Below are 25008 nucleotides of genomic sequence, written 5' to 3'. Positions count from 1 at the left end.
AACCCCTTATTACCCCATATCTCACCGCTACTCGGGAGTGGGAAGAGAGGGGCTCACAGATGCGCCATTTCTGGGGTGGCTGAGGGCTGGTATTTGTAGCCGGGGGGTGGGGCGCCCATATCCATGGCCCCTCTCTAGGCTATGAATATCAGCCCGAAGCTGCCTGTGTAGCCTTTCTGGCTATAAAATATATGGGGACCTCACGGTTTTTTTTTTTTTGGGGGGGGTCCCCCTATTTTAATAGCCAGTAAAGGCTACGCAGACAGCTGCGGGCTGATATTCATAGCCTGGGAGGGGCCGTGGGTACTACCCCCTTCCCAGGCTACAAATAATGGCCCCCGGCTTTCCCCCTCTGGCGCAGAAAATTGCACGAGAGCCCACGCCATTTTTTTTTTTTTTTATTAAACATTCAGTAAGAAACATAGGCCTTGCTATTATATATCTATGGACATATCTATGGATATATCCATGGATAAATCTATATATCTAAACATGGATAACTATGGATATATCGATCTATAGATATATTTATAGATATATATATCTATAGAAACATCCATATATCTATCTGGCTACTTTTGCCATCAGGCACAACCCGGCGAGTTTTGGAAAAACGGATCCGTGTTTTTTTTCCACAGGATCCGTTTTTTTCTCATAGAGTTGTATTAGCACTGGATTGCGCCTGATGGCCACACATTTCATCTGTTTTTTGCCGGATCCGTCAGAACAGCTGTTTCCAGCAGGCTGAGAAAACGTACAGAAGAACGGTTTTTCTGTCCGGCGAAAAAACGTGCAGTGACGGATCCGGCGAAAAACATATGAAACAGATGTGAAATGATGAATTCGGCCTCCGAATCCAGTTTTTCATGCATTTTTCCATTGAAATCATGTACATTTTCTGTTCTCTCTCTCTAAAAAAAAAACGTATCAGTTGCATCAGTTTTTCACTATTTGCAACGGATCCGTTTTTTCAAAAATTCACCGGATCCTGCCTGATGGACAGATGTAGATAGATATATGGATAGTTAGGCTACTTTCACACAGTTTGTTTCCGTCAGGCAGGATCGAGCTAATTTTTGAGAAAAAAAACGAATACGTTGCAAATAGTGAAAAACTGATCCGTTTGTTTTTTAGAGAGAGAGCGAGAGAGAGAACGGAAGATGTGCATGATTTCAATGGAAAAAAAAAAAGCATGAAAAATGGATTTGGAGGCCGGATTCATCATTTCAGATCTCAGTTTCATACGTTTTTCGCTGGATCAGTCGCTGTGCGTTTTTTCGCCGAACAGAAAAAAAGCTTTCCTCTGTACGTTTTCTCCATCCGCCGGAAACAGTTTCTTTTGACGGATCCAGCAAAAAACGGATGAAAAGTGAGGCCATCAGGCGCAATCCCGCGCTAATACAACTCCATGAGAAAGAAACCGGATCCAGCAAAAATAAAACACGGATCCGTTTTTTTCAAAACTCGCCAGATTATGCCTGATGGCAAAAACCTGATGTGTGAAAGTAGGCTAACTATCCATATATCTATCTCATTCCATCTATCTATCTGTCTGTGTGTGTAATGGAGTGTGGGTTGGACAAATGTAATAGAGGAGGTTGGACAAGACATGACAAATCTTTTTTTTTTTTGCTCAATAATACATCTTTATTTAGATTTCAAAAACGCATACAAAACCACATAAAAAAAAAAAAAAACACATCAAAACCGCATCTGCGTTTTCTGCCAAGAGCTGCGGATTTAGTGCAGAAAAATCTGCAACGTGTGCACATAACCTTATAACTTTGAACAATGAATTCTTTTGCTGTGTTGTAAGCTATTTACTGACCATGGCTTTGTTGTTAATTGCAACTGAAATGTCAGGACTATCCTACTAGAACAGAAACTTTATTTGGAGTTAAATCAGAATCATTGTAAAATATGGCAGCTGTGCACGAACTGTTATTGAACATGGGTTTAAATGTAATTGGCACACACTTCTGCAACCACATTATTTTAGTTACGGTATATTTTTATTTTCCCTTTTTCAAAATGGTTTTAATTTGCTTCTTAATTTGTACAGAATATGGGTGACATTTTAATTAAAAGGTTTAAAAAGTTCTGAAATGTTTTTTTTTTGTATGTTTTTTTTTACATGGCAAAAACCTGGCATTTTGACAAAGAAGTGTAGAATTTTTATATCCACTGTAGCTTATACTATATATAATTTTTAAGCTCCCAACTGGACAGTAAACCCAATGAAAAACAGAGTGCTACTTAAAGCGATATAAATGCTTTTGTCACACACATCTGTAGTAAGTATTTTCATTGCATATTTATTTCTTTTACTCACTTAGGCAGGGTTCACATTGCATAAATGGCAATGCGCTGACGGCATCCGTTACACAGCGGCACTAACGCAATGTAACAGATGCTTCAGCGCACCCATTGACTCCCATAACGCTAACGCATGTCATAATCAGCATGCATTAGCAATGTGCCGTCATTCTGTGACGACCCTCGGACGTGGTCTGCAGCCTTTACGGGCCCGTCACCACTAGCGTAGGTGGAGCATCTGCGCTATCGCGATCTTTAAAAGGCACTAGCGATGGTGCAGTCCGTTTAACGCATGCATTGAACGGACTGCACCAACGCAATATGAACCTGGCTTAACATAGTCCCATCATATTTCTCATCACTTTACAGACATCATCATCATTGTCCCAATTACGGCTCACAATCTAAACTACCTCATCTCCTATTTCAGCAATGTAACAATCTATCTTTACTGAATACAGATTTTACCCAACTGAGAATTTTAAGAATAAATATTCAGTCCTGAAGGAGAAATAAGCAGAACTCTCTCATAAGATACAGTATATACGCCGAGTTTTTTTGTGCTGAAAACGCCCCCCTGGGCTTATACATGAGTAATTGTCCCAGAAAGACGGCTGGAGAGGGGGAGCAGCGGGTCACAGAGGCAGGAGCTGGCAGCAGCAGCTGTAACTGTGCCCGCTGCTAAAAAAAAATAAATATTCACTGCACTGGCAGTTCATTTATCTTATGGCGTGCACAGTTACAGCCGCAGGCTTCCAGCACACATCCTACTTCCTTTCCCTGCGCCCCCTCGATGCATCTCGTTCAGGCGCCAGCAGCTCTTCCGGCTTCCATAGTTGTGGAGTAAATATTCATTACTTTAAAGCTCGGGGACACACGATCGCTCGGCCGGAAGAGTTGCTGGTGCCAGAACGAGATGCAGCGAGGTCGCGCAGGAAAGGTAAGTAGGATATTTTTTGTTTGTTTGTTTTTTTATACGAACCATGCAAACAAGGATAGGGGATAAGGAGCCATGCATACAAGGACAGGGATGGGGAGCCCCATGCATACAAGGACAGGGATGGGGAGCCCCATGCATACAAGGATAGGGATGAGAGGACAATGCATACCAGGCTTATACTCGAGTCAATAAGTGTTCCAGGTTTTTTTTTGCAAAATTAGGTGCCTCGGCTTATACTTGGGTCGACTTATACTCGAGTATATACGGTATATTACAGTTTCTCATTTTCATAATAAAAAATAACGTGATGGTTTACTCTAGGTTTATGGACACCTTAAAGCATACTATAATTTGAGGTCACTTCTCAGAATAGGCCATTATGTGTATATGAAGAATAAAACAATTACAGTTGTGTGAAAAAGTGTTTCCTTCCTTTCCTATTCTTTGGTATGTTTGTCACACTTAAATGTTTCAGATCACCAAACAAATGTAAATATTATACACAGATAACAAGTAAACACAGTTCTTAAAGGGAATCTGTCACCACTTTTTTGCTCTATCAGCTAAAAATATCATTTAATTGCTTGTCAGGTATGCATTCCACATCTACATTTGAAACCCCCGACACCCCATAAATCACCCATAAAAACCTTTTTCATTTGTCCCGCGCTGTATGTTAATCTGTTCAGTCCGGTCCGATGGGCGTTGCCTCTGTTCCCTCACTCCACCCCTCGGCTTGCTGTACGCATTCTTCGCTGTGAATCTTGCAGAGCGCGTACAGACTTTGCGCATGAGCATTGCAATGTGACCTCGCACGTGTGCAGTATGCTTGCCCAAAGGCGGGCAAAGCAGTACGGCACAGTACTGGCACAAGCGCCATACTGCTTTTCGGCTTTGCCCGCAATTGGGCAAAACATACACAAATGGCGAAAACACGGAACAGTGGTAAACCTTCTGAGAAATGGGCGGCCGATCAAAATTACCCCGAGAGCGCAGCGAAGACAGCCAAGAGGTCACAAAAGACCCCACAACAACATCTAAAGAACTGCAGGCCTTAATTGTCTCTGTTAAGGTCAGTGTTTATGACTCCACTATAAGAAAGCGAATGAGCAAAAATGGCCTGCATGGCAGAGTTCCAAGACAAAAAACACTGCTGAGCAATAAGAACAAAGGCTCATTTACGTTTTGCTAGAAAATATCTTGATGATACCCAAGACTTTTAGGAGAAAACGGTATGGACTGAAGAAACAAAAGTTGAACTTTTTGGACGGTGTATGTCCCATTACATCTGGTGTTGAAGTAACATAGCATTTCAAAAAAGGAACATCATACCAACAGTAAAATATGGTGGTGGTAGTGTGACGGTCTGGGGTTGTTTTGCTGCTTCAAAAGCCGACTGTGGTAAATGGAACCATGATTTCTGCTGTTTACCAAACAATCATGAAGGACAATGTCCGGCGATCTGCTTGTGACCTCAAGCTGAAGCGCACTTGGGCTATGCAGCAGGACAATGATCCTTAACACAACAGCACGTCCACCTCTGAATGGCTTAAGAAAAACAAAATTAGCACTTTGGAGTGGCCCAGTCAAAGTCCTGACCTTAATCCGATTGAGATGTTGTGAAATGACCTTAAAAAGGCGGTTTATGCTCGAAAACTCTCCAAAGTGGCTGAATTACAACAATTCTACAAACATGAGTGGTCCAAAATTCCTGCAGAGCGTTGTAAAAAACTCATTGTAAATTATCGCAAACGCTTGATTGCAGTTGTTGCTGCTAAGGGTGAGCCCAACCAGTTATTAGGTTTAGTGAAAAACCACATTTTCACACAGGGCCCTCTGGGTTTGGATTTCTTTTTCCCTTAATAAGAAAGGCCTTCATTTTGAAAACTACATTTTGTGATTGTGTTATTTGTCTAATATTTAAATTTGTTTGGTGATCGAAACAAACATGCAAAAAAATAGGAAATCAGGAAGGTGGCAAATACTTTTTCACAAAACTGTATATGGCTTTTATACTGCACTTTCACTGCGTCCTCCACATCACTCATCCCATGCCTAAAGATTTCAACTATTAGACGGCAGGGTAAAACAGACAGATCAGAATGCATTGCATAAACTGGCCGGAGACTCTCCTAACCTCAGAGTGACCGCTGCACAGAAATACATGAAGTTGTCACGCTCGAGTTGGAAGACCTGACTGTGAGTCCAAGCATTACGTTCCAATGTCAGTCTGATTTATAAGGCCGTCTGAATGTGCCCTGTGAGTTATCTAATGAGTTCAAGAGGTGGGGGGAGCAGTATAGAGAAGAAGTAGCTCACAGATGTAGAAAGCAGCAGATTTTTCTTAGATATATAGCAAGATTTCTAATATTCCTTGTGGAATTGAGTTATGCAAAATGTATTATACCTACATCAGTGAGAAAATGTTTGCTCTACCCAAAGGTCCATTTGCTGTGTTTTACAAAATGTACTGCAGAGAATGGCAAATCCTAGTAGAAGCTATCAAAGTGTATAGGCAGATGCTATGGTTTGAAGTCAATCTGATAATGGTTTGAGAATTGTAAGCCGATATATTGACATTACAATATGCAAGCACTGTGTTTTACCACTCACCCAAAAGATGGATTATCCTTGTAATCTTCCATTGCCATTTTTTCCAGTTCTCTGCCCCCTTCAGCTACAAATCGAGCCAACTGTTCTACCACTTTGCGTATTTCTGAGTCCTCTGGGGGTGAAACTTTAAGCAGGCTGTCAGTACTGGGATTCAATTCACACAGTAAACAGTCAACAGGTATTTACAGTGGTCATAAAAAGTCTACAGACCCTTGCTAAAATGCCAGGAAGTAGAATGAATTCATAACTTTTTCTACCTTTAATGTCATCCATAATCTGAACAAATCAATTGAGAAACACACAAGTAGTTTTGAAGGAATGTGTTGTCAAAAGTATGAACAACCTCTTATAATTGGGGATGTGGCTGTGTTCAGAATCAGCAAATCATATTTAAACTAATGATAGACAGTAGATAGCAGCCATAATTTACAGTGATTCAGATTAACCCCATAAATAGTTTATAGCTGTTCTAGTAGGATTTTCCTGACATTTTCTTAGTTGCCTTTTCCAGCAAAGGCCATGGCTCGTAAAGGGCTTACAGTAAAGCAAAGGGATCTCGTTGCATGTTATCGGTCAAGAGAAGAAAACAAAAAAAAAACCTTCCAAAGCATTAGATATGTCACATTAAAGAAAGTCATCAAGAAGTGGCATCAATTTGGCACAAGGGTGACATTAGCTAGAACTGGACGTCCCTCAAACATTGATGAAAAGACAAGAATAAAAGTAGTCTGGGATGCAGCCAATAGACCTACAACAACATTAAATAAGCTGCAAGAATTTCTGGCACATACTGGCTGTATGCTGCATGTGACAATCTACTGTATTCTTCATATTTTCTGCCTGTGGATGGTAGCTCTGATTTGCCAAAAGCTACCTAACTCTGCCAAAAGCATGTGGGGAAACGTGTTATGATCTGATGAAACCAAGATTGAACCTTTTGTCCATAATTCCAAAAGGTGTGTTTGTCACAAATTCAACACTCCACATCACCAAAAAGACACCACACCTACATTGAAACATGGTGGAACAGCATTACGCTTTAGGGATGTTTTCAGCAGCTGGAACTGGGGCTTTAGTCAAGATGGAGAAAATTATGAAAAGTGCAAAATCAGTCAATTTTGCAATAAAACCTTGAGATCGCTGATAAAAAGCTGAAGAAGAATTTTACCTTTCAGCACGGCAACGACCCTAAACATACCTCCAAATCAACTAGAGTTGCTTCCCCAGAAGCAGATTAAATCCAGACTTAAATCCAATTGAAAATATGTGGGTTTACCTGAAGAGAGCACTGTACACAGGAGATACCCTCACAATCTGACAGATTTGGAGCACTACTGCAAGGGAGACTGAGCAAACGATTGTCAATTCTATAGATGTCATGCTGAAAGACTCCCACCCAAAAAGACTGAATGCTGTCATAAGCCCAAAGGGTGCACCAACAAAGTTAGTTTAAGGCAGGGATACCGAACCTGTAGCTCAGGAGCCACATGTGGCTCACGGTCACAATGAATTGTGGCTCGCGACTGTCTGCCAACTTGATGCATTAGCTCCACATTTAGTAAACTGGTATGAAGAGTACATGTCAAAATGGTGAACTTTGTGAGTAGCCCTGCAGAGAACAGATCAGGGTACACATCTACTTGTCTTGGGGGTTTAGAGATAATTTAGGTATGGTACGTTGGAGACAGGATGATACTACCAGTCAGAGGAGATGCTTGAAGATGGATGTGACCGTGTTTGGAGTGCGTGATGGGAGAATGCTGAATGTGGTGGGAACCCCTGGATCTTGGTATACTGCTTAGGGGTGATTTGTGTTGAAAAGCTTTGGTTGTTATTATACCCATAATGGGGGCTTTGGTTGCCACTACTGTGAGGGGGGACAGGAGCTGGATGTGGCTCGTGACCCTCTTGCAGAGCTGAATGTGGCTCTCAAGGTCAGAAAAGTTGGTTACTACTGGTTTAAGGGAATGCACATCTGGGTATCTGCATTATTTTAAAATCTTTATTTTTATATTTTCCATGCAAAAAGTTTTCCATTTTTTTCACAATTGAATTATGCAGATAGGACAAGTTATGAAATTATTCTTCTTGATGTGATTTTTTTTTTTTTTTTTTACTTGACAAAAACCTAGCATTTTAACAAGTGTGTGTAGACTTTTTATATCCACTGCAATTGCTAGAAAAAGAAAGGGAAAGGAAGGGAACAAACCAAGGAATAAGAGAGCAACAACTGCTTAATTGTCAGCTCTTGTGGCCAGTAACTCTCTACACTGATACTCATTCTATTATATTGCCTATTTCCCAGGGAGAGGCAGATTTATCAAAACTGTCTAAAAGGCATACCAATCACAAGAGAGACAGTTTCTCTTTTTAACTGTTTTCATAATCCGCCCCATTATGAGAATTTCTGTAGAGAATTTTACATTTTCATCCACTCAAAAATCTGGACAGAAATCCACAGCAATTTCATGTGTACATACAGCCTAGCAGTGTCTTAGTTGTAAGATTTCTTCAGCAGAGCAAAACTTTTTTTGACTGGTTACGGTAATTTTTTCCACCTCTTTTTTGGTGATCAGCAACTAAATTTAGCCATATAATAGTTGCACAAGTTACCCTCTATTGCGTCAATACAATATATTAAAATAATTACACTGCAACAAGGGAGTTACCCCTGAAAAATACACCTCCACCTAAAAAATTAGTGTAGGTAACGTGATTATGATAAATGGGTTATTTTAAACATGTCTACTCAGGAGGGAACCATGCAGCAGCCTCCGAGGTTCCTGCTTATCGGGAAAGCCGTCCCACTCCTGAAGATAGACAAATCGACCAGTCAGCATAGCTTCATGGATCCAGAGATCTGGCCATGTTCAAAGCAGTGCTTATAAGGTTTACAGAAAAGCGCTTGCAAGCACATGCTCCTTAACTAGAAATTGATCACCTCTGATAAAGGTGGCCTCTTATCTAGGCACTGAAGAGTAAACTATAAAATTAAAAATCCCTCCATTTTGAGAAGAGAGGATTTTTAATAAGAAGTAAAATGCAAAGGTGCTTGTTTTTACACACACTTAGGCTGGTTTCACACTTGCGTTTCAAAACGCATGCGTTTTTTAAAAAAAAAACGCATGGTGAAAAAACGCATGTCAACGCGCGCAAACGCTGCGTTTTTTTGACGCATGCGTTTTTTGCATGTGGTGAAAAAAACGCGGCGTTTTGACGCGTTTACATGCGTTTTTTCATGCGTTTGCGTTTTTTAAACGCATGCAGATAAATGTGTGACAGCTGCCAATCATCAAAATAAAGTAAAAAAACCCACTATAAACAGAAAGAGCTATGGTTAGGGGTAAGGATCCTAACCCTACCCCTAACCCTACCCCTAAAGGGATCCTATCCCTAACCCTACCCCTAACCCTAAAGGGATTAGGGTTAGGGGTAGGATCCCTTTATCAATTTTATGGTGTGGGGTGGTTTATTAGTGTGTTTGTTTTTTTTTGTTTTTTTTAAACGCATGCGTTTTTAACGCATGCAAACGCATGTGGTTAAAAACGCATGCGTTTACATAGACAGCAATGCATTACTTGCCGCAAAAAAACGCATGCATTTTTTTGCGGCAAAAAAAACGCCGCTAAAAATACTACATGTTGCATTTCTGCAACACAACGCATGCAGAAAAAAACGCATGCGTTGCAAATACGCGTCAAAACGCATACAAAAAAATGCATGCGTTTTTAATGTTAAATATAGGGGGAAAAACGCATGCTTTTTTTGCGTTTTTTACCACAAAAACGCAAGAAAAAAAAACGCAAATGTGAAACCACCCTTAGCAATTGTTTCCATTTATCATGAGAAATCCCATTTAACACTGCATCACACTAGATTACTTATCCCTTCCTGGACAAACTCACCTCCCACTTGCAACTTACTTTTTATTTCTAACCACTGCTCATAATCCTCGTCGTCATCATCATCCTCGTCAGGAGATTTAAAGACAGTATTTCGATTTATCTTGGGTGTTTGCTTAGTACGAGTAAAAGTCTTCATTTGATTGAGCATGCTCTCAACAGAGGACCCATGCCGCTTTACAGTTAGAACAGGCTTCTTCTGAGTAGCCGATGAACTGCAACTAGAACTTGCTGTCGATTTTTCTAAAAAACAAACAAAAAATAAAAACACTAGTAAACACGGCAGTGGAGTGGGCAAGTCAAACCTCTGACTCCTCAATTTCCCTGTACTGTTCAAGCCATTAATAAAGAAACATAATAAAATTTGTATGTGCAAAAGAGTGTTTGCTATTGCTTGCAAAGCAAATCTAAGAAGCAAGCTATAACTATATCAATTATATAAAATTGCTGTTATTAACTGTAAAGTCATCGCTCATTGCCAACTACAGAGTGGGAATGTACAGTTTTTTGTTTTTTTTTAATGGTATCAGTGACGGTTGTCTATTAGATATGTATGAATTTCTGACAATATATATATCGTAAAGAAACAATTCTCATACAGAACATCTTGCTTGGATTTGAACGTTGAAAGAAAATGATGACTCAAGTCTGCAAAGTATCTTTTATCAGATGGATAGGAGATAGCCTCCCCATCACAAGGGATCCAACTGCTGAGACCCCTGCAATCTAAAGAGTCCCGTGTGAATGGATCATTGATTGATCATGCGCACTGACGATCTATTCATTCTTATGGGAACTCCAGGACATAGTCGAGCAATACGCTCACCTAGGCTTCATCACTCCTATAAAAATGAATAGATGTGGCAGACTAGTACTCAATTCACAAGAGCCCCAGCTCTCAGGATCGGTGGGGTCCAATGGTATGGGGTAACGTCCAAACTTGAGAATATCCTTTTAGGACACTTTATAGTGAAATCATAGTTGCATTACAGGACAGATAACTTACCGGTGCCGGTCTTATCTTTCTGTAACTTGAGAAACTGTTGCAAGAAGCTGCCATCATTTGCAAATTTATTTGATGTGGAGGAGGACGCACCTGCAGAGCTGCATTTGAAGGCAAAGCACAGAAATAATCAGTGTGCATAATACAATTTACAGGTATTTGATCAAATTTAGGCAAATTTGAAAAATCGATTGAAAAAAAAATATATATATCAGCTGTTGATTGTTCTGTTCCTTCATTGTCTATTTCACTACTGCTACATTGAAAGAAGTGGAATCCATCATAAAAATATGCAACATAAAGATGCCGTAGAATTGGAAATTTGCGTGGATTTTACATGAACAAAATCTGCAACATGAGATTTATGAAATCTTATTCACTCACCTGCTGCTGTATTCCACTGCAGATTTTAGCCACACAAATCTGCAGGTAAAATCCAGAGCAATTTCATCCCATGTGGATGTATGCTTACTAGAGATGGGCGAACCTGAACAGTAAAGTTCGGAGTACAAATGAAAACACCTACTGTTCAGGCACGGATCCCTAATACAGACTTCAACACAAAGTTGTTGTTAGGGCTCATACCCATCTGCGAGAAAAAAAAAAAAAAGGACGAGTGCTATGCGAGTGTCATGCGATTTTTCGACGGAATATCCGTAAGACATGCGTATGCAACACGATTTTAACATGAGGTATTACATACAGCAATTCTCTGTATGTAAAAGCTCATGTTAAAATCGCATTGTAAAATACAACTGTACACATCATTTTAAAACCAAGTAGTCTTCAAGATAGATAGATAGATAGATAGATAGATAGATAGATAGATAGATAGATAGATAGATAGATAGATAGATGATGAACTCGGCAGCGTGAGAAAACGAAGTGTCACCTTCCCACGCTCAAGAGTTCACGTCGGGTCAGGCTGGGAGGCTGCGCTGACATCACTGATGCCGGCAGCTTCTCATTCATTCCTCAGTGGTTTACAGCTAGGGCGGTTAAATTCGCACGGCTCCCTATTGTAAACTATATATCCCCCAGATATGGATTACGTCGTGGGACTGACTGTACGCCGGACAGGTATGGGTATATTGTTGTTTTTTTATTTTTATTTATTACAGAAGATCGAGGGCATCATTTGGATCGGCAGAAGAATACAGATGGCAAAACTGTGTGTTCTTTCATTTCATTAAATTACTTTATTCTGCGTGTGCGAGTGTATTTAACCCTTTACAAACTTTAGGATTAGTAATGGATAGGTGTCTTATTGACACTTACAATACAAAGGTGACATTAACCCCTTACTACCCCATATGCCACCTCTACAGGGCAGTGGGAAGAGAGAGGCCAAGTGCCAGAATTGGCGCATCTTACAAATGTGCCTTTTCTGGGGTGGCTGGGGGACAGATGTTTTTAGCCAGGGGGGCCCAATAACCATGGTCCCTCTCTAGGCTATTAATGTCTGCCCTCAGTCACTGGCTTTCCCTCTCTGGCGCAGAAAATTGCGCGGGAGCACACGCCAGTTTTTTCCGCGAAAACATTCTTTTATTAAATAGATACAGGTCCCAAATTTACTCACATACTACTAACAGTATTAGTCACTGACATACAGAAATCTAACTGTTCTGCAATGGTTTACTGTGATTTTACAGAAGCCAACAAATGAATTATCGGCTATTTACCAGTGCGTAAAAATCAGAAACCACTTGCATGGTGCAAGTACTGTGCGATTTTTTTCTCGCACCCTCTGACTTAAATTGGCGAGTCTAATCAGAGATACGCAGCATGCTGCGATTTTTTTCTCAGTCCGATTTCGGCGAAGGAAACAATAAAAAAAAAATCGCAAATGTGATGTCACCCATTGAATAACACTGGTCCGAGTGCAATCCGATTTTTATTAAAAAAAACTGAGTGAGGACCCCTCTATTCTTGATAACCAGCAGCTGAGGGTTGCAGCCCACAGCTGTCAGTTTTGCCTGGCTGTTTATTAAAAAATACAGGGCAACAGACTTTTGTTTTTTTTAATTATTTAAAATGCAGGAGCTGGCTGATAAATACTCCAATTAGCCGTCGCCTGCTCTCGCTGTTATTAGAGGCAGCAGGTATAGACTGATGGGTGTTGTAGTCCCATCATCTGATGCCAGTGACCGGAGGTAAACTTTTTAAATCCAATCACAGCTGCAGGCTCACCCTGATTTGACAGTGTGGGAACAGCGGCTGTCTAACTGGCGGTAATGATTTTAAGGCTGATCAGAGGCAGTGTTTGCTGCGCGGTCATGAACATGACAGCATGTCAGACACTGGATGTTCGGACCCCCCATTTAAGTGAATGAGGTCTGTGTACTGTTCTGGTACCCAAACTTTTTTTTAACTGTTCATCAGGACCCTATCCGTGCACCAATAAAACACAGGAGTGCCATTGTTTTTTTCCCTAGCGATGTATGGTAGAAGAACAGAATGGGAATTGGGTGTTTGAATTTAGAATACTTAATTTCCTATAGCAGGCTCTGTCATCAACATACAACAATACCTGGTTTAACAGCACACAAAATACTGTGCCCTTTTTTATGTAAGCTCTTGCACACACATTGCAGATTTTGTCTGTTTTTGCCATACAGATTTGTTAGCAAAACCTGAAGCAATCCTGATGCCAGCAAAGTGAATGAGAAACTTTAAGTTAAGGTTGCTTATTTGTGACTTGCAGGTTTCGTGCAGAAAATAATCTGCTGCATGTCAATTCTCTGTGTTTTTGCCCTGCATTTTTGACTTCACTAAAATAAATAAAAAATACAGGGCAAAAATGCAGCCAGAAACGTGCGTTTTTGCAGCTGCGTTTTTCCTGCCAAGAGATGCAAAAATTACTGCATCCATTTACTCAACGTGTGCACAGCCTAAGAGCCATTAAAAAGACTTCAGCAGGCTTGTAACTATCAGACCTCACTCACACTAGATAATGATTTTCTCAAGCGATAGCATCAGATGCTTTGTGCAAATAACCCTCGGCTCAAACTCTGCTGGGAGCGTGAGAAGAGTGACGTTTTACTGATCCGATTTCCTCGCATGCGAGAATCTGATCAAGGGGGCGAGAAGATGGAGAGCTTAATTTCTCCATCTTCTCCATTGTGTGAGCCAGTGTATATTGAACTGCACTCGGTTGACAGAGTACAGCCCAATGTTTTGCATGTACCAATAGACTTCTATGGGAGTGCAACGTCCAATATACGATGCCAACTGCAGCATGGCAAGATTTTTTCTCATGCTTACTTGGCATAAGAAAATAAACGCTAGTCAGTACTGTTCAATAACATTGGAGCGAGTGCGATGAAACATCAGATAGCATTCGTCCAAGTAATACGTTGGCTACTCACCAGTGTGAGCGAACCCTTATTTCCCTGAATTCATGAGGGAAGTACTTCCTCTGCTCCCTTTAACAATGACTGCTGGGTACCCATATGGACATACAAATACTGTATTTTTCAGACCGTAAGATGCACCCCAAATTTTCAGAAGGAAAATAGGGAAAAAAAATTAATGTTTCTAATGGGGGTCCGTCTTATAGTCCGAATTTTACTTACTTGAATTCGGCAGCGCTGGTGGTGCTTGGTCTCAGGGGGTGTTCGGTGATATCAGGCTGGTGCGGTGGCCTCTGGGAAATCCCATCCCAGGCTGGTGCAGTGGTGGTGCGAGATCTGGTTCGGGATGAGACCTCGTTGCCAACATCTTAATCTGAGCATGCACCGCCCCCCGGCAGCCATTTTCCCAGAGGCCACTGCATCGCAGCAATGGATGTGCGGTGGGCACCGGGCTTTCACAAAATGCTGACGGAATCCTCTGCACCACAGAGAACCACGGCCGAACCAGCCTGTGAAGGGAGTGCGATTGTCAGACCAGGACTGCCGCAGAATCGCCCAACTCCTACTGCTGCCACAGTATTTGTAAGTAAATTCCGACTATAAGACGCACCCCGATTTTCCCCAAATATTTGCATCTTATAGTCCAAAAAATACGGTACTTTATTTTATATAACTGATGGCTGCAATGTATGTCATTATCTGGGTTAGTAATTTTGATCACTGTAAAATTATTATAAGTCCTTGCAAATAAAAACCTTTATAGGGTGGCATTCAACTTACGCTGTTCCTTGAGCAGGGATGTTCTGATGAGACCGTTTGGCTTGTTGCTGTGCTTTAGCCTCAATTTCTCTTTTCTTCTTTTCAATAAGTTCTTCTTGGTACTGAATATATGTACTTGTTTTTGCAGGTTTTGGGGGTGCAGATGCAAACCTCCTGCCACCTATACCTAAAGTAAGAAGAAATGTAGAATTATGTCTTACAGGCATTAATTTGCCTTGAAGAATGCCAGATTAACAGTGTGCATTTTTGGACAGTCATAAGAATATATGGTACTAGATGGCAGCCCGATTCTAAAGAATCGGGAGTCTAGAATCCATATATACTTTATTTATTCAAATGTAAGAATAATACAATTAATAAATAATAGTAAGAAAGAACAAAAATAATAGGCAGTATATGGAGAAAACACCAAACAAAAGTTCAAAATTGGTGTGAAAATGTCACTGAACCACTTCACAACTAAATATATATAGTTTTGGTAAATGGTATTATCATTTTTTTGACGAAATTCGGCAGGAGCTTGAAGAGCAACGTCACTGGGCCCGCCTCCACACAGTAGAAACTTGCTGTGAGGTAAAAATTCAAAAATCACACCAAAATGGCGGGCGGAGTGTGTCACAGTACGGCACGTTTCTGATTGGTCGCTCGCAGCAGGCGGCAACCAATCAGACACTGGACACTGTTGACGTCACTTATCTCCGGACATTAGCTCCGGACATTAGCTCCGGACATTAGCTCCGGACAGGAAGTTGGCACAAATTGCAGGAAGTAGTATTCTAGGCAATTATATATTAGATAGACAATAAATAGGAAGTTTAATGTTTATGTACCAATGATCTTGTGGAGTGGGAATATCATCATTTGTTCCTTCTCCCATCAATCATTTTAGATTATTGTCAGGAGGAATTGACAATACTAAGCATCAATTTCCACAAAATTTAATCCATCTGCCTATTGGAGGATGTGCCCGTATTCATTACCAACCTGCTTTTACAAAATGAATCTATAGTCATGGCCGAAATTGTTGCCACCCTTAAAATTATTCCAGAAAATTAAAAAGTTCTCCCAGAAAATTATTGCAATTAAACATTTTGTCATACAAGTATATTTTCTGTGTGTGTATTGGAACAACACAAAAAAAACAAAGAAAAGGGCAAATTGGACATAATTTCACAAAAAAAAAAAAAAAAAGGTCCGGTCAAAATTGTTGGCACCTTTCCAAAATTGTGAGTAAAGGACTTTGTTTCAAGCATGTGATGCTCTTTCAAACTCACACATGGCAAGTAACAGGTGTGGGCAATATGAAAATCACACCTGAAATTAGATAAAATGGGGAGAACGTCGCTGGATTCCAGTGTTGCACGGTCAGCGACGGATCCTGCATCCATAGGCTTCCATTATATTCCATTACGGACAGCGCAGGAGGCGTCGCAGAGCGATTTTCCGACGTGCAGAAAAAATGTTCCTCTGAACGTTTTCTCTGCACGATGGACCGCTATTTTCCGACGGATCCAGTGCACGATGGATTAAACGGATGGCCATCCCCGTCACAATCCGTTGCTAATACAAGTCTATCCGAAAAAACAGGATCCTGCCGAAAAATTTGCAGGATCCTGTTTTTTCAAAACTTGATGGATTTTGACGGGAGAGTAAAGACGGAAGTGTGAAAGAGGCCTAACCCGAATTCAATCTGGAATGTATTCACGTGATGTGAGAGCACACAAGGGATCGCATTTAATTGTACGTCATATGCCTCATTCTTAAGTCTATTCTCTTTCCTTCCTACACTGTGGTAGTTGCCTTTCTGATACTCCTCACGCACGATTTTCATTCTTTTTCAATCTCGGTGCCTGGTTCCCCCACAGGTTGCTTTTGTTTACTGACAATCGTAATAAAATAGAGTTGAAAATTAAGTAATAAAAATTACCGTATATACTTGTGTATAAGCAGAGTTTTACAGCACTTTTTTGTGCTGAATATGCCCCCCCCTTGGCATATACACGAGACATTGTCCCAGAAAGCCGGCAGGGGAGCGGCGGGTCACAGAGGCAGGAGCCGATGGCAGCGGCTAAAGCCTGTGCCTGCTGCTAAAGAGAAATGAATATTCACTGCACTCTTATAGCGTGCACAGTTACAGCCCCTGACTTCCAGCACACATCCTACTTCCCTTCCCTGTGCACCCTCGCTCCATCTCGTTCTGGCGCCAGCAGCTCTTCCGGCTGTGCAATCACGTGTCCCCTGCTCATTAAGGTACTGAATATTCACCTCTCTCCACTCCCATAGGCGTGAAGTTAATCGATCGGTCAGAAGAGCTGCTGGCACTGGATCGAGATGCAGTGAGGGCGCGCAGGAAAGGTAAGTAGGATGTGTGCAGGAAGCTGGCGGCTGTAACTGTGCACGCTATGAGGCTATGGGCACACGTTGCGGATTTTGCTGCTGATCCGCAGCGGATTTGATGCTATGGATCTGCAGCTGTTTTCCATCCGTTGTACAGTACCATGTAAACGTATGGAAAACAAAATCCGCAGTGCACATGCTGCGGAAAAAAACGTAAGGAAACGCAGCGGTGTTTTCTCCGCAGCATGACAATTCTTTGTGCACAAAAACAGCGGTAAATCCGCAGTGCGGTTTACCTGCGGATTTTGCAAAAACAGTGCGAAAAATCCGCACACCAATCCGCAATGTGTGCACATAGCCTAAGAGAAATTAATATGGATGAGGAGGCCGTGCCTACAGGGACCGGGGATGAGGAGGCCGTGCCTACAGGGACCGGGGATGAGGAGGCCGTGCCTACAGGGACCGGGGATGAGGAGGCCGTGCCTACAGGGACCGGGGATGAGGAGGCCGTGCCTACAGGGACCGGGGATGAGGAGGCCGTGCCTACAGGGACCGGGGATGAGGAGGCCGTGCCTACAGGGACCGGGGATGAGGAGGCCGTGCCTACAGGGACCGGGGATGAGGAGGCCGTGCCTACAGGGACCGGGGATGAGGAGGCCGTGCCTACAGGGACCGGGGATGAGGAGGCCGTGCCTACAGGGACCGGGGATGAGGAGGCCGTGCCTACAGGGACCGGGGATGAGGAGGCCGTGCCTACAGGGACGGGGGATGAGGAGGCCGTGCCTACAGGGACGGGGGATGAGGAGGCCGTGCCTACAGGGACGGGGGATGAGGAGGCCGTGCCTACAGGGACGGGGGATGAGGAGGCCGTGCCTACAGGGACGGGGGATGAGGAGGCCGTGCCTACAGGGACGGGGGATGAGGAGGCCGTGCCTACAGGGACGGGGGATGAGGAGGCCGTGCCTACAGGGACAGGGGATGAGGAGACAATGCATACCCGGCTTATACTCGAGTCAATAAGTTTTCCCAGTTTTTTGTGCCTCGGCTTACACTTGGGTCGACTTCTACATGAGTATAAAATAGCATTGGCTTTGCCGTACATGTTGTACTGTGAACCTAGATTTTCACTTACCCCACTTCATTTTAACTAATATATTCATTCTTATGCACACATTCGTGTCACTTTTCCACCCTGATATGTATACAAGCATTAGGGATTTCAATTAATAAAATGCAAATTTTACTGGAACATTCCCCACAAAAATGTCCATGAATCTGATCAGTTCCTCCTGCTCTATAACATCCTGCCTGCAGCTCAGATACCATTCTCTACCTAACCAGTTCTTCCTTAAAGGGTTGGTAGCCTAATCTTTACAGTGTGGAAAACATTACATTGCTCCTCTCCCCCCGGGCAAAGTTTGGTGACCTCCATCACAGCCATTCACACATTACAATGGGCCGCACATGATGCTCCGTATAGTATAAGTAGGGGGCGCCCTGGCACAGTAGGGAGCGCCCCGGCACAGTAGGGAGCGCCCCCGCACAGTAGGGAGCGCCCCCGCACAGTAGGGAGCGCCCCCGCACAGTAGGGAGTATTCCGGCACAGTAGGGAGCGCCCCCGCACAGTAGGGAGCGCCCCCGCACAGTAGGGAGCGCCCCCGCACAGTAGGGAGTATTCCGGCACAGTAGGGAGCTCCCCCGCACAGGAGGGAACGCTCCCCACAGTAGGGAACGCCCCCGCACAGTAGGGAACGCCCCCGCACAGGAGGGAGCGTCCCCGCACAGTAGGGAATGCTCCCCACACAGTAGGGAACGCTCCCCGCACAGTAGGGAACGCTCCCCGCACAGTAGGGAACGCTCCCCACAGTAGGGAACGCTCCCCACACAGTAGGGAACGCTCCCCGCACAGTAGGGAACGCTCCCCGCACAGTAGGGAACGCTCCCCGCACAGTAGGGAACGCTCCCCGCACAGTAGGGAACGCTCCCCGCACAGTAGGGAACGCTCCCCGCACAGTAGGGAACGCTCCCCGCACAGTAGGGAACGCTCCCCGCACAGTAGGGAACGCTCCCCGCACAGTAGGGAACGCTCCCCACAGTAGGGAACGCTCCCCACACAGTAGGGAACGCTCCCCGCACAGTAGGGAACGCTCCCCGCACAGTAGGGAACGCTCCCCACACAGTAGTAGTTTGCTTCCAACACATTTGTAACTATTACAGCTGAGCAGTAGAATTGCTGTAGCAGAGAGCATGCAGTGGCTACAGCAGGACCATTGTCACCATCTCCTCCGCAGTATAAGGCGCCCCAGTCACTACCAGCAGCATGGCCTTCCTGGAGCTCCTCAGTGACTGCAGTGATACAAGGAGGTGCCGAGTACAGAGGATCCGTCCTCTGTGGAGCAGTCACTGCCACCATTACCTCAGCACACCCAACAGAGCCGGCGGCTCGGCTCCATTACACACCGCAGGGCCCCGGCTGTGCTCGGCTAGTGGTCCGGCTGCCCTCCCCAGCCCAGCACCATACCTGCAGACTTCCTACTCTCCATCTTGCTCGCTCTCTCCAATGCTGGCTCCTCCTACAGCAGCACACGGCCTAAGCAAAGCCTTTCCGGAGCGTGGCATGCCGGGAACTGTAGTCCCTGCGGTGTCATTCATTCTTCTATGTATTTGCCTGCTGTGTACTGTCACAATCGGCCAGTGCCTGCCGTGCCCGTGACTGCCACAAGCCACAGCTTCCTGTGAGGACTGCAGAGTGCAGAGGGTCAAAAAATAATGTGGCTGATAAAAGCAACGTAGGAAAAACAGCTTTTCTTCATGCAGCACAGGCTGGAGTATGATGGAAGTGAGGTGGAGTCAGGAGACAGAATTGTCGGCAGAACTGCCATCCTTTCAGGAACCAGACCCCTGGTCACAGCCGCCCCCATGTAAGGCCGTGTTCACACCTCCATGTGTGGCGAGCCCAACTGCTAGTCTCATAGATGGCTGTAAGGCGGCTAGGTTCAGTCTGGTCCCGTGCCTGGTGGCCCGTGTGAATATCGTGGTGGGGTTATCCAGGGAAAAGGGTGGTACCTTACTGATGGATAGGGAGCCAGTGTTGGACCCATCAGTAATATTGCCTTTGAGGCCCACTTTTCACCTGCATACAAATATTACTTGATCCTGGTTCACAAGTTTACCTATATCTCTATATAATAATGAACTGGGTAGTTTGGTTAATGAATGATGGGATTCTGCTTTTTTCTGTACAGAGAGAATGAAGTAAATTATGACAATATTGCCCATACAAATAGGTTGGGGGCCTAGATCTCCACTGGGGCCCACCAGAGGATTCCCCTGTTCCCCCATGGGCCAGTCCGAGTCTGTAGGGAGCTGACTGATCAGCAGAACGGAGAACTGAGTTCACGCGGCAAGCATCTGATTTTCATCTGTTTGGTGGTCAGTATACATTCTGTATTGCATCAGTTTTTCTATCACCAGCTAACATTTCCACAAGACCAGATACAGTTTCCTCTGTAAAGAACTGCAATGTATCTGTAAAAAAAATGATGCAATACAGATGGGATCCGTTTTTTCTGCACACCCATGGCTTGAATATAAGGCTGCAATCACACTAGCAGTATTTGGTCAGTATTTTACATCAGTATTTGTAGCCAAAACCAGTGGGTGATAAATACAGAAGTGGTGCGTATGTTTCTATTATACTTTTCCTCTATTTGTTCCACTCCTGGTTTTGGCTTACAAATACTGATGTAAAATACTGACCAAATACTGCTAGTGTGAAGGCAGCCTAAGGCTACTTTCACACTAGCGTCGGACTCGGCCATCGCAGTGCGTCGGGCCGAGGTTCCGACGCTAGCAGTGAAACGGAGGCAGTGGATGCATTTTTCCTGCGCATCCGCTGCCCCATTGTAAGGTGCGGGGAGGTGGGGGCGGAGTTCCGGCCGCGCATGCATGGTCGGAAAAAGCGGTCCGTCGGCAGCAAAAAATGTTACATGTAACGTTTTTTGCTCCCGGCGGACCGCCACAACACGGCGCAACCGTCGCACGACGGTTGCAACGTGTGTCAATGCGTCACTAATGTTAATCTATGGGGCAAAAACGCATCCTGCAAACAACTTTGCAGGATGCGTTTTTCCCCTAAACGACGCATTGCGACGTATTGCAAAAAACGCCAGTGTGAAAGTAGCCAAAGAGAGTCAATTTGCTCTGTGAAAAAAAAACCTCATCTGAACAGTGCAATAGATTAACATGTGTACCAGTGCTGTCCGTGTGATGTCAGTACTTGTGGACAAAGCTTTAGAATGGCGCAGTGGTACATATACCACGTGGAAGCGCTCGGTATTAGCGCGAAACGGCCATCGTCGTCTTGCCTGTCGCACTCCCTCTCTCACTCCGTCCCTTGAACCACGAAGATGTTTTGCTATATGCTCCAATAAAGGACGTTTGAATTGCCACTGATTGGTGAGTGCTATTGCGTTTTTTCTACTTTTTTATTTCACACATATATCAGCCGAGACTTGCCAATGCAAGTCTATGGGTGCAAGAGAAACTCGCACACCAACACAGACCATCAGCGTGTCTTGCGAGAAAAAGGCATTGGCGTCCTTTAGAAAAGCTGGTAATTCAGTGCGGTGTACAGTAAAATCACACTGACAGGTTAGAATAGAATAGATAGAATAGGCATATACACATAGAATAGGTATATATACTGTATATGTCAGTGAGACACATATACAGTATATCTTTATATTACGTAGAGATATAGATAGAAGATTTGTCAGCTTCTGTAAAATCAATGCAGGAGCCGACAGGATTGGAGACATGGTTTACATACAGCAAGGCTGGTTTCACATTTGCATTGGGTAGAAATGCGGAGGACTGCGTAGTTCCTCCATTAAGCCCCACCCACTGCTACACCTCTTCCATTCAGCTCCACCTACGTCGACATGCGTCCTGCGTACCTATCTTTAACATTGGTCGTTTTGACGTTGCACCGAACACATGTTGCATTTTGTTGCGGTTGTCGCAGCGCATGGCCTGCGTACCCAATGTTAGAGATAGGTACGCGGGACGCATGCCGATGTAGGCGGAGCTGAATGGAGGAGGTGCAGCAGTGGGTGGGGCTTAACGGAGGAACTACGCAGCTCTGCACAACGCAAATGTGAAACCAGCCTTAATCCATGCAAAATAGTTTGATATATTGAAGTGTGAGATCAATGCAATTAGTACAGTGTGTGCAAATTAGGGGACAAGTATTTAATAAAAGATTCTTTTCTTGGAAAAAAAATGGCGTGGGTTCCCCAGCAATTTTCAAAACCACCAGAAGGAAAGCCAGCAATTGGGGGACAGATGTTTATAGCCTGGGAAGGGGGTAATACCCATTAAGCTTCCCAGGCTATTAATATCAGCTCACATCTGTATACTTAGCCTTTACTAGCTATTAAAATGGGGGACCCGCAAAAACATGATGTGGGGTTCCCCCATAGTTAATAACCAGCAAAGAATATGCAGACAGCTGCGAGCTGATATTAATAGCCTACGAAGGGACCATGGATATTGCCCCTCCGGCTAAAAACATCAGCACTCAGCCGCCCCAGAAAAGGCGCCAATTCCAGCACTTAGCCTCCCTCTTCCCACTTGCCCTGTAGCAGTGGCAAGTGGGGGTAATAGTTGTGGGGTTGATGTCACCTTTGTATTGTTAGGTGACATCAATCCAGCTTAGTAATGGAGAGGTGTCAATAAGACACCTATCCATTACTAATTCTATAGTTCGTAAAGGGTTAAATAAAGACACAGCCAGAATAAAGTCTTTTAATGAAATAAAACACAACACAGTTTGACCATTTTATTGTTTCTGCTAATCCATGTGACGCCCTCGATCTCATATAATTTAGAAAAACAAAAAACAACAATATACCCATACCTGTCCGTAGTTCAGTCCCACACTGTAAGCCATATCTAGGGGATATACAGTTTACAACTGGGAGCGGTGCTAATGTGACCGCCCTGGCTGTAAATCACTGATGAATGAATGAGAAGGTGCCGGCGGCAGCATCAGTGACTAGCGCTGACGTCACTAACGCTGCGCTGACTCATAGCTTGACACGTGGTGAACTGGCATTTTCCCACGCTCCAGAGGTCATCCCACTTCAGCACGGTTGCGAGCGGCAGCTTCAGCAATGCTGTCACTGAAGATGCGCTCCCTCAAAGCTTGAACTGGGATGACCTCCAACTATAGGATTAATAATGGGTAGGTGTCTTATTGACAGTCTGTGGTGCAACGTGACATTGGTGGATGGTGCGAGACATGATGTCACAGACGTGTTCAATCGGATTCAGGTCTGGAGAACGGGGGGCCAGTCCATAGCTTCAATGCCTCCATCTTGCATGAACTGTGACACACTCAAGCCACATGAAGTCTGGCATTGTCCTGCATTAGGAGGAACCAAGGGCCAACCGCACCAGCATATGGTCTCACAAGGGGTCTGAGGATCTCCTAATGGCAATCAGTCTACCTCTGGTGAGCACATGGAGAGCTGTGCAGCCCTCCAAAGAAATGCCACCCCACACCATTACTGACCCACTGCCAAACCGGTCATGCTGAAGGATGTTTCAGGCAGCAGATCACTCTCCACGGTGTCTCCAGACTCTGTCACGTCTGTCACATGTGCTCAGTGTGAACCTGCTTTCATCTGTGAAGAGCACAGGGCGCCAGTGGCGAATTTGCCAATCCTGGTATTCTGTGGCAAAAGCCAAGCGTCCTGCACGGTGTTGGGCTGTGAGCACAACCTTCATCTTTGGACGTCGGGCACTCAGACCATCCTCATGGAGTCGGTTTCTAGCCGTTTGTGCAGACACATGCACATTTCTGGCCTGCTGGAGGTCATTTTCCAGGGCTCTGGCAGTACTCCTCCTGTTCCTCCTTGCACATGGGCTGAGGTAGCGGTCCTGCTGCTGGGTTGTTGCTCTCCTACGGCCACCTTCACGTCTACTGGTGTACTGGCCTGTCTCCTGGTAGCGCCTCCAGCCTCTGGACACTACGCTGACAGACACAGCAAACCTTCTTGCCACAGCTCGCATTGATGTGCAATCCTGGATGAGCTGCACTACCTGAGCCACTTGTCTAGGTTGTAGAGTCCGTCTCACGCTACCAAGAGTGTGAAAGCACAACCAACATTCAAAAGTGACCAAAACATCAGCCAGAAAGCATTGGTACTGAGATGTGGTCTGTAGTCACCACCTGCAGAACCACTCCTTTATTGAGTGTGTCTTGATAATTGCCAATAATTTCCATCTGTTGTCTATTCCATTTGCACAACAGCATGTGAAATTGATTGTCAAACAGTGTTGCAGTGGACAGTTTGCTTTCACAGAAGTTTTATTTACTTGGAGTTATATTCTGTTGTTTATTTTTTCGAGCAGTGTATATATACAGTATATACATATATATATATATATATATATATATACCCTAGATGGTGGCCCGATTCTAATGCATCGGGTATTCTAGAATATGTATGTAGTTTATTTATGAAGATTTCAGAATAATGCAAAGAATACACAGGATTTGGCCAGCCGGGTGCGACCAATTAGCGAAGCGTGGTTCAAATTCCGTGCCAATTTGCGGCCGGACTGCGCCTGTCGCTGATTGTTCGCGGCCGGCCCATGTAGTGTATAGCACAGCCCACGTAGTATATAGCACAGCCCACATAGTATATAGCACAGCCCACTTAGTATATAGCACAGCCCACATAGTATATAGCACAG

At 44.1% G+C, this 25008-nt stretch overlaps 1 protein-coding gene across 1 annotated transcript in view; it reads right to left on the bottom strand.

The window, feature by feature from the left end:
• Positions 1-20293, bottom strand: part of SUGP1 (SURP and G-patch domain containing 1) — a 64890-nt gene extending 44597 nt beyond the window's left edge. Inside the window, exons 1-5 of the mRNA XM_069767698.1 lie at positions 19766-20293; positions 14908-15073; positions 10778-10875; positions 9793-10014; positions 5870-5993 (exon numbers count right to left, since the gene is read on the bottom strand). Coding sequence (XP_069623799.1) covers positions 5870-5993; positions 9793-10014; positions 10778-10875; positions 14908-15073; positions 19766-19787 — 632 coding nt within the window. The 5' untranslated portion in view covers positions 19788-20293. The remainder of the gene's footprint in view (positions 1-5869; positions 5994-9792; positions 10015-10777; positions 10876-14907; positions 15074-19765) is intronic.
• Between the last annotated feature and the right edge of the window lie 4715 nt (positions 20294-25008).

The sequence above is a fragment of the Ranitomeya imitator genome, chromosome 1 (assembly GCF_032444005.1).
Source record: "Ranitomeya imitator isolate aRanImi1 chromosome 1, aRanImi1.pri, whole genome shotgun sequence".
In the NCBI taxonomy this organism is placed as follows: domain Eukaryota; kingdom Metazoa; phylum Chordata; class Amphibia; order Anura; family Dendrobatidae; genus Ranitomeya; species Ranitomeya imitator.
The sequence above is the reverse complement of the archived record's forward strand: the minus strand, read 5'-3'. Positions and strand labels throughout refer to the sequence as shown.